At 54.8% G+C, this 10,398-nt stretch overlaps 1 protein-coding gene across 1 annotated transcript; it reads right to left on the reverse strand.

Annotated features, from left to right (window-relative positions):
* Positions 1–2,957: 2,957 nt before the first annotated feature.
* Positions 2,958–8,785, reverse strand: MYL4 (myosin light chain 4). Its single transcript, XM_032202631.1, has 7 exons — positions 8,653–8,785; positions 7,836–7,863; positions 5,888–6,037; positions 5,189–5,362; positions 4,773–4,850; positions 4,065–4,105; positions 2,958–3,191 (listed from the first exon to the last, which is right to left on the reverse strand). Exons 1-6 carry the CDS (start codon positions 8,749–8,751, stop codon positions 4,077–4,079), a joined length of 558 nt encoding a protein of 185 aa, XP_032058522.1. The 5' UTR covers positions 8,752–8,785; the 3' UTR covers positions 2,958–3,191; positions 4,065–4,076.
* Positions 8,786–10,398: the final 1,613 nt, after the last annotated feature.

Raw genomic sequence — 10,398 nt, forward strand, 5'->3', positions numbered from 1 at the left:
CTTGTCTGTCAGGAAGCCTTGGCAGCCCTCACCAGCAGCTTGGGGTCTCCCTTACACCGTGTCCACAGGGGCAAGGGGGGTAACTTGGCAATGGCCATTTCAATCTGTGAAGGTGCTGGTTTGCCTCCCATCAGCAGGTACAGAGAGGGCTCTCTTCCTTTCCCAAAATAACAGAATAAAGATGCACAACTACACTTCAGTTTATTAAAAACATTCACCTATCTGTAGCCACCTGCAGCTGACAGAGACCGTTCTCCAACCCCCCTCACAGGCTTCCTGTAATAAACCAGCCACACACCACCGACGTACACACCCCACTGCTCACAGGCTCTCTGCTCCTTCCTTCCTCTTACACTCCCTCTCCACTCCTTGAAGGACGGATCCTGGCACCCGCCGATGTGCTGCCGAGCACGGCGGAGCAGCCGTGGGAGCAGGAGGTTGCACCCTTACATGAGAATAAAGCTCTGAGCATGTTGCTTATGTTGAAAAGTTGTGTGGAGAGCAGGGAGCCTTGGCCCACCGGCTTCCCCAGTCCCTTTGCAGGTCTCTGCGCTTCTGAAAAGTGTATTTACAGGCTTGCTATCGCTCTAGCAGATCTGCAGGTGTTTGCTTTCAGGGTGTGGGCAGGCTGGCACGGAAAGGCAAAGCTTGCTTCAGTCCCTGACCTAGAACAAATACAACGAAGCAGTGCTCTCCCCAAGGACAGATACCTGGCTCCCAGCTGGGTTGATTTGAGCCATTTTGCCCCAAACACGGTGAAGTGTTTGCCTCCCCGAAGGCCCTTTGGCCTCACCCGCCGTGATGATGGTGATGGTGGTGTGTGCGTACGTGGGTGTGCGTGTGCAAGGCTGTGTTTGGAGGCACGCAGTCCATCCTCATCGCCCTTATCGCAATCTCTGCCCTGCCATGTGCAGCTGATAACTCCCCAGGATGAAAGCTGGCTCCCTCTGTCTCTCCCGTTTCATGTAGGCAGTGCTGACTTTCCTGACATCCAGACCATCTTTGGTATGAGTCTGCCTTATCACAGGCTGAGGAGATAGAGCCACAGTCTCCCCTTTGAGTGGGGGAGTATTTTTACTTCTTGGAGTCTCCTGGACTCCAAGTGAGGCATCTGAAATATGAAAGAGCACAGCACGTGACCATTGTCTTGGGACATCTCAATTTATAGGGATGCCTCTAGCCCTGAAGTGCAGTTCTGCATATGGGGTCACTCGCTGGTGTCAGCAGATGCTTTGTGTAAATGTCCATGGGACTAAAACCGCACGTTCCTCGGCATCCTCAGCTTTTCCAAAGGAGGCAGGGCACAAAGGCACATGTCAAGATACACAGCTATACAGATAAAGAGCTAGATGCTGCGCCTGTTCAAGTGCATCGTTCCAACCTGCTTCAGTACAAATCAGCTTTGTTTCACCCTAGAGAGACAGAACAGGTCCGCAGAGGGAATGGGGCTGACTTACCCCAAGAGTGCTTCAAAGGCTGGATTTCTCAGCCCTTGCATTTTTATCTAGTTCTTCCCATCATTTTCCACTGCTCTCTTTCTGCCTGTCTGTCTGCCAGAGTCTCTGCTTTTCATTTACAGCGTCATCCCTGTCTGCACAGACGCTGGGGGCTCGAATGCAAGGCATGCACTCTGCATACAGGAACAAGAGCACGGCCTCCTACCTTGCCAGGGCAGGCACATCGCAGCCAGCGGGGCCCCCGGCCTCTGTTGTGCATTTCCCCTGCAGGTTGGGGCAGGTCCCTCGCCTCTGCTCCATTCCCGTCTGTAACAGCACGTTCCTCTGCAGGAGCCAACGCCACGGTGGTGGCAAGGGCCCATATGACCCCGGAGTAAGTGCAGCAAGCAGTGTCCCCTCTTGCCCTGTCACCATGTCCTTTACCAGGTTAGAACACAGGTAGTACGCTAAAGGCATGAAATGCCCCGATTCTCTCTAGTGGGAGCTGTAGAAATACCACAGGCAGAAGCTAAAAATCTAATCTCGCATCCATAAACAGCTTATGTTGCTTTTTACAAGCATTTCTATCAAACAGTGGGAATTGAAAGCGGCTGTTACTCAGTCACTGCACAGAAATGAGCAAGTGGCAGCTGCAGGCAGCCACGGCGAAGCAAAACGCCTTCAGTTTCTAGTCCAAGCCATGGCATGGATCCATGGAGGATAGGGGAATATGGAGCAAATCAAAGGAAAGCATTATCTGCTCCCAGGTGCTCTGCTGATGGGGGGCTGAGTTATCTGTCATGAATTATTCACCACTTCTAAGGATGCTAGGATGATTTTCTGCAGGTAGGAAAGGAGCTGGCAGCTCACGTCACACAGCCCCCAGAGAGCTTATGGCTGTGGACATGCTGTCCGCCTGTACAGGACCATACAGAAAAGAAATAATGTTGTTAATGCTTTCTCTGTTTTTTAAAAATAAATAAAGAAATAAATTAAAAATAGTCTCTGGGCTCCTCTGTCCCTTTTCTGGCTGGGACAGGCAGATCAAGGAGAAGGTGCCCATTGCTCTCTTCTTTGGTGGGGACAGCAGCAGGACCAAGCAGGTCCCTCCTCTCTTCATGGCATGGTTCAGCCTGGACCTGGACAGAGTGCTCATGGAGCACCGTGCTGTAGGGTGGATGGGCTACAGGTCCAAAAAAAGGCCTGGTTTTAACACAGAGAGACGTGTCCTAAGAACAGGGGGTCACTCCATGCAACCTGTCCCTTACTCTCACTTTGCTCCAAGCCTTCCAACCCCTAGCAGCAAAACACAGCCAGCTCCTGGCCCCATATTGAGGGTGGGTGATGAGCAAAGACCCTTACACCTGGTCTGAATTCCTCCCTCACACCTAGAGGTCATGAAGCCCTCCCTTGCGGCGAGAACATCCCACCAGCTCCCATCACGGGTAGCCCCGGTCTCCCCATCTACCGCTTGCTCCACTGACCACGCCAAAGCCACAGGTAAGGAAGGATGGAATGAGATTTAATGAGATAAATGTCACAGGAAAAACCTGACAAGAATAATTTAGAGTTTAAAACCAAGTTGTGGGTTTATCCCATTGTATACCGAGGCTTGGGCAGATGCACGGAGGGTAAATCTGCTCCGGGGCTCTCGTGGAATGTTCTGCTGATTGGGGACATCTGGGGAAGAGGGGACAGGGACGCAGGAATCTCACAGTTCGTGGTGCTCAGGTGGGGTCCAACATTTCCAAGAACCTGGGAGACAACCATGAGAGGGCTTAATGCAATGAATCCATGCTTCCCAGATAAACCCCAAATGTCAATAACCATAATTCCAGGCCATAAAACAAACAAACAAACAAACAAAAAAAGTATTTAATGCAAATAGTTTTGGGTAGAACTGCATCTCCCTGGCAGCATTTGCCACACAACCGCCCGTATTGCTGAGCTGATGAACACGAGCCAGAGAGAAAGGGATTGAAAACAAGATAAAATGGGCACCGAACATTCAAAGTTCAGACTTCTGTCTGCCTTGGCTTTAACCTTCTGATGCTTAAAGAGATTAGCAGAGGGAAGAAATGAAAGAGATTTCTAAATGTTTAATTTGTGTATTTAGCAGTATCTGAAGTTTTTTTTTTTTTTTTTTCCCTGCTGCCCTCTGCACAGCTGAGGAGAGGAAAAATGCTTAAGAAAAAAAAAAAAAAAAAAAGCGAGATAAAAAAAGCAAGATAACAAAAGCATAAGAAACTGGCAGGGGTGAGTGGGGCCAGCTCTCAGTAATCTGGATTTTCTTTTAAACTGAATACATTTCAGAGGAAAAGTTCAACCTAAAAGTCACTTGTTTATCTGTTTTCCTCAGGCCTTAGAGGGATGCAAAAACTTAACGAGCAGCAAGGGTACGTTTTCCGTATTCTTTCTAATGTTAATGGGAACGTTGGTATTTTTTTTAAGCATTAACAAGGAAACTTCTGAACTACTGTGCTAAGTAGTTAATATTTTAATATTTTCTTGGCATCTAGTCAGTCACAGTTTTTAAAATATTTATGTCCACCAGCAGGAGTTACACGTGCAGGTTTTTTAGGCAGGGCTTCCAATCTGAGCAAAGAGGGGAGACGCTGATGGACTCACCTGAAGTTGGACTCAGCCAGACATGATGTGCTTGACAAAAGCTGAGGAGGAAAGGAGAAGTGAGAGCACAACCGTGCTGGGAGCTGAGGGCAGAGGTCCCCAGGGCACCCAGGGACAAAGGGGACTTGCCTTGGCAGAGATGCTCTGCCAAGACCATGATATCTCCTTCTATTCCCACTTCCCACCCCAAACCCATTTGGAGAGATACCAAACCCTCTCGGAGACATCCAGTCCCACTATTCCCAGATTTCTGAGGCCATGGGGAATGGGTGCCCTCTTTTCCTCAATTCTCTCCCATTTTAGGGGTTCCCAGACTTCATGCCAGATTTTCACCCTCTTGGAGCCACGAGCAACCTGCATCTCCAAACGTTCCCAATTAGCTTCTGCTGTGAAAGATGCTGGCTTTGTTGTTTTTTTATTTTTTTTTTTCTTTTTGATGGCTTGCAGCAAAACAGTGCCAGCACTGGGGATAAATCTGTCCCGAAACCCTTGGAAACACGCTGTCTTCAGCAGCCTTTGCTGGAAATCACTGGCACAGCTGCTGTGTTCCCACCCCAGCTGGGATCCCATCTCACATCTCTGCTCGGAGGGGCTTTCGAGGATGGTCCACACCTTCCTCTCAGTGCTCCCCAATGATCCACACATTGTGTGCCCTAGGACAAGACCGCTGTGTCTGGGACAACCCCAACAGGAACCTCTTGCTCCTACCTTCGTAGTTGATGCAGCCGTTGGCATCTTCTTGCCCTGCCATGAGCTGCTCCACCTCGCTTTCTGTCATCTTCTCCCCTGGAGGAGGAGGATGGAGAGGTGAGGGGATGGCTGTGGCCCTGCTGTGACCCTCCTGACCTTCTTCCAGAGAGCCAAAGCCACCAGGAAAGGAAAAGGGGGTTAAATAGGTGGGGGATTGTGAGGAGAAGACCAAGGTGTGGCCGTTGTCTGACGGCTCACTTAGCTCACGCATGAAGCTACAGCTTCAGATGGAAAAGCCACAACTTTGGGAGCCATCAACTCCTAGAGAAGCCTACAAGCAGCGGGGTCTCTCCAGCCAACAAACCCAAGCTATTTGCCCCAAAAGAGCTCCCGGGTGGCCCGTGGCCTGCTCCCCTTCCCCGGGCAGCCCGTACCCAGCGTGACCAGCACGTGGCGCAGCTCTGCCCCCATCACCATCCCGTTGCCCTCCTTGTCGAAGACGCGCAGCCCTTCCACAAAGTCCTCGAAGGTGCCCTGCTCCCTGTTGCGGGTGAAGTGCTGCAGGATGGGGAGGAAGGTCTCGAAGTCCAGCACCTTTGTGTTCATTTCTGAAAGGGGAGGAGGAGAAGGGGTCAGAGATGAACCCTGTTAGGCTGAACTCACCCTCTGAGGACCTCCTGCTTACCCTTCCTGGGTCTCATTTCCATCTGAGAAGACCCACAAGGTGATGGGACTGTTAGGATGTTTTACTCAAGGTGGGAAGATCCATACAGGGACTAACTATCAGCTGGGGACTGCGCACAGGTTGCTGGTATTAGCCCCAAATTCAAACCAGCAGTAGGTCCTGTGCCACCGAAGCAGCGTGGCTGCAGTGGCAGTGGCTGGGTTGCACTGCTCTGCAGTTCTCCAGCTCAGGATCCAGTCTGCTGGCATCAGCTGCCACCATCCCCACTGGGGACAACCTTAGGTCAGTCGTGGGACGGGGCTGGGTGGGAAGGAATTACGCAGGAATAAAGCCTCTCCGTGTCATTTTCTTTCTAATTTCTTCGTCTTGCAGGGCTCCAGGGGCTATGTCCCTCCACTGACTGGCTTTGCGTATCCCGCCCTGTCCCACGGCCCCGCTGTGCTGTTACCTTCTGGTCTGGGCTTGCCCAGCACCTTCAGCACCTCCGCGTTGGTGGGGTTGTGGCCGAGCGCCCGCAGGACGTCCCCGCACTGCGCGTAGCTGATCTGCATGGCTCCCGTGGGCGTGCGGTCGAACAGGCTGAAGGCTTCCTTGAACTCTGCGGGGAGGAAGAGCTCGGCTGCCCCCTGCCCGTGCTGGCCCCGTGTCCCACCCCACCTCCCAGGGTGGCCAGGAGAAGGTGGGACACGCGGGAGTCCCCATACGGAGCTGGCTGGATGAATCCCACCGGGGTTCCTGCACCACCTTGTGCTGGCAGCACCAGCTGCAGGCTGCTGTCCCCGCTGCAGATCACCCCCTTTGCTCTTCCCCTTCTCGACTCAGGCCTCCTGGGGACCCCACAACCCTCCCTCCACACCCCCACCATGCCCGCAGTGCCCCATCTCCTCCAGACCCAGCCAGGCGGGCACCACGCAGCTCTGCTCGTGTTCAGGTAGGGTCACCACATCCACCCAGCCCTGCTTGGGAAGACCCAGGAGATCCATTTCCAAGCTCAAATCATCACCCCTTTGAGCGTTACCTTTTACCTGCAGGAAGGAAGCCTAAATTAGGAAGAATTCGGGTCTCTCTCCTTCTTTATATGATGCTTTTTAGCTTCCTAACCTACTGCTGGATTCTCTCTTTGGTCCCCACGTTGCCTAGATGGCCACCAGATGCTGACTGCATGGCCAACCATGCTCCTCTGCTGCTCATGGCCTTGTTGCTGCCTCCTCCAGGAGGCTTCTCCCCTCCAGCAGGCTCCTCGCTGGCGTTGAGGTGCAAAATGTGGAGAACCCAACTCTCCAGGAACCCCCCAGCTCCTTACCCTCCTGGGGCAAGCCAAGGGTCCCGAGCCTGGCGGCTGGTTCCTGCCTCTCCTCGTGGGCAGCGAGATGCTGGTTCTCCTGCACCAGATGCTCCACCAGCTCCTCGGTTTCATCCTGCTGCCTCCAGACCCGTGAGCCCACCTGAGCAGCTGACTCGCCCATGTGGGCAATCAGCCTTTCCAGCCGGTCCACGTGGATGCTCAGAGCTGTGAGTTTAACGTCCATGGCTCTGAGGAGCTGCAGGTTCTGGTCCATCTTCCTCATGATGCCCAGCATGAGCTCGCTGGAAGCGGAGCAGCCGCTCCTCATGCCAGTGCATGGGACGAGACGGTCGTGGTCTCCATGTGGGGCTGGAGATGTGATGTTTTGGGATATATTGCTTTGGGTTTGGTGGGAATCCTTGCCTGGGGCTTTGAGTTTGCTGCTTGGCATCTTTGTATCTTCTGCTGAACTTCACCGTCCCCTGGCCGTGTCCATGGCATGGATCTGTGTCCCCGCAGGGCTGCCCGGCACCTCGGGGTGCTGCTGTTCGCCCATTTGACCTCACAATGGCTCTGCCTCTGCGGGTGGCATCTGGAGGGACCCAGGGAGGGGCAACACCACCTGCAAGCCCCTGGGCCAAGAGGACGCTCGGTGATGTCCCCCCTTGCCCCAACACCAAGGCCTGATAACCTCGAGCACATCACACGCTTGGGGACAAGGCTGCAGCTTAAATCCAGATATCTTCCAAATTTTTCTCTTTTCTCTTTACAAAACCCGGCCTGGGGGCTGAGCCTGCACAGCACTCATCTGCTCCTCCCAGTGATCCCAGCAGGACGTGCCCTCAAATCTCATCCCTCCCTGCCCTGCACCTTTTTCCTTGCCAGGCTGCGAAGAGGGGATTATCCCCTTCATCTGGGGCACCCTCAGTGCTGAGCAAGGAGCCCGGGGCTGCTCACTGCTCCCTGCTGTCTCCACCCCAGCCACATCCCTGTGCCGGCTCCTGGTCACCTCCTCTCCTGCCTCCTTTCCCATCTCCTGCTGCCGAAAAATCTGGAGGAGGAGCTCCCCGTGTCTAATGCCATCTGAGGGTGAGGTGGTGCCCGCTCTTACCTTCAATCTGCTCGGCCGTGAATTCGATCTGCCGGGAGAAGAGAACAAGCAGGGCATGAGGATGGTGCTGGGGACAGTGAAGGGGCTCAGCCCTGCCTTTGGGCATCTCCCTGAGCTCTGCAGCCTGCTCAGGGCAATGGCCATGCCCGTGCCGTGCCTGTGCCGTGCCCGTGCCATGCCCAGGAATGCTCCCACCTTCATCACAGAACCAAAATCCCCATGGAAAGCACAGCCAGCAGCGGTGCAGCGGGCACAGGGAGGAGGCTCAGACCACGGCAGGGTGGGACGGATGTCATTTCGAGGCTTGACCCCGAGTTCAAGTGATTAAGCAGCCTCTGTGCTGAGCCTGCTCTTAACAACCCCCCTCCTGCAGCTGGGGCTCAGAAATGTAACCGTAACCTGGGGAATCGCGGCAAAAATGAGCTCCCGTTGCGGGGACTTGGATGAAAGGTGCCATCCCATGGAGGAGGCGACGAGGGGGCAAAGTGCTTTCGGATGCAGGCAGCGGGTGGCAGAAATGCTTTTAGAGCTGCGGGGGCCCCGGAGCTGCCGTGGGGCGTTTGGCTCCGCAGCCCGAGCCAGCGCGATTTCCTCGGCTCCGCGGCACGCGGGGCTGGATGGGGGAGGATTAAACCCCCCCGCAGCAAGGAGAGCATCGCTGCCAGCTCTCTGCATCAACGCAGCGGGATCGTTTTCCCCTCCCAACCCCTGCTCCTAGATGGCAGGGCTGACGCCAAGTCGCGTGCTGCCTCGCATCGCCCGCGCCGGGCGGGCGACAGCAGGATGGAGGCACGCGATGCCTTCATCCCTCGCTCACCTTCACGCTCCTGGGATCGAAGGCGAGCTCCCTGGGCACCTCCGGGGCTGCAGCCGCTTTGGCTGCCTCCTTTTTGGGGTCGGGTTTTTTGAGCGGCATCTCGCTGGGAGCTTTGCAGAGGTTCAAGGCTGAATCCTCCGGGCCGGCGAAGCGACGGAGCGGAGGGCTGAGAGGCAGGGGCTGCTCCTTCCCTTATAAACCCAGCCCTGTCCTCACCCCGCAGGGGCAGGCCAGCTGCTGGAGCAACTGCTACTTACTATAAAAGGAAGAAAACTCAAACGAGAGGGGCCCCAACTCGACAATTGCCCATTGTCATCGGCTCCCGCGCGGCGAAGCCACCAGCCGCGAAAGGGGGGATGTCCCCCCCAGCACCTGCGCCGGGTGGGCTGCATGGGGGCCGCTCGCTAAAACAGCTCCAGAAACCTAAATACTGATGGCCCTGGGTGCCTGGCGAGGAAAAAGCAACGTGGAGAAGGTGCTGGAGGGGCTGCGTGGCCATGCTGTGGGTAGAGGACACGCTCGCCTGCAGCGGGGTGGCTAACGAGGGCGATGCAAACTGTGTGAGCCTTAATTCATCAGCTCGGGGTCTTTCCACCTGCACGCCTCCTGCACATCCTGTGGTGCTGGATGTGCTGCTTTGGGCACTACCTGGACAGGGGAGGTTTCCAAAAGTGGCCTTGTTTTTTTTGGGAGCAGAATAAAAATAAAAAGTTCCACCCCCCCCACAGTGAGGGATAATTCTGGCAGCTGGGAAATTCCTGAAAAAAAAAAAGCCAGAAGAAACCATCGAGGTTCAGGAAAATGGTGCTGGAGGGGCAAACCAAAAGATCCTAAACCATCACCTCAAACACAGCCAGGCTGCAGCAGAGAGCGGGGTTGCACCGAGACCCAACCAAGCCCTGGTGTTTGGGTAACAGAAATGGGGAAAAGCCATTTACAAGAGATGCTTGGGAGATGCTGCACGGCCTCGTGGCTCCTGCGCCTGCCTGGGCTGGGCTGCAGGGACGGCTGCGAGCCGCTGGGTGGAACAGGATCCTGCGGGATGGGTCCTGAGGGATGCGTGCAGGGTGCGAGCCATGGCACTGACACACAAACCCCCGAGTTGTGCGTGTACGTGGGTATGCAGAAGGCAGATTTGTGTAGGTTCTCCTTGGTATTTTCCAGGATCGAGGATCTGTCTCACTGCCAGGCTGTGCCGGAGCCGGGCAGCTCCTCCGCTTTGTGCCATCCCCCTGCTCCCTGCGGAAACTGAAGGGCTCAGGGAAGATGCACACATGAGCAGGGAGGTCTCCGGCTGTAAATACTGAACCCCTTTGTCCCATAAGGCAGAAAATTACCCTAGAAATTAAATTTTGAGCATGGCAGCTTTCCAAGCCGCTTTAATTCCTAGGGTAATTTTCCATCTTCTGAAAAGAGGAGGGGAGGGTGTCCTCCCCCTGCACCCAGAGCCCTCACTTTGGCCTCTTTTTTGCCAAAATGCTGCTCAATGCTGAGCTGCTGCCAGCCGGGTCACGGGGGTCTTTTGGCAGGAGGGAGCAGCTGAAAACTGCTGGGCAATTTGCTGTCTGCCCTCGTCTCACGGCTGCTGGAACGGAGCTGGGGTCTGGCGGGGCTGCGTGCTGGGGCTGGGTGGGTGTCATTTGCCATGATTGCTTTCCCCATCTCTGCATAATAGAGCAGGCAATTTAGCAGAAAACAACATGTTTTGCTCGCTGCAAACTCGGAGTCTGGGTCAGGTTTCGACTG

This window comes from Aythya fuligula, chromosome 24, assembly GCF_009819795.1.
Source record: "Aythya fuligula isolate bAytFul2 chromosome 24, bAytFul2.pri, whole genome shotgun sequence".
NCBI lineage: Eukaryota > Metazoa > Chordata > Aves > Anseriformes > Anatidae > Aythya > Aythya fuligula.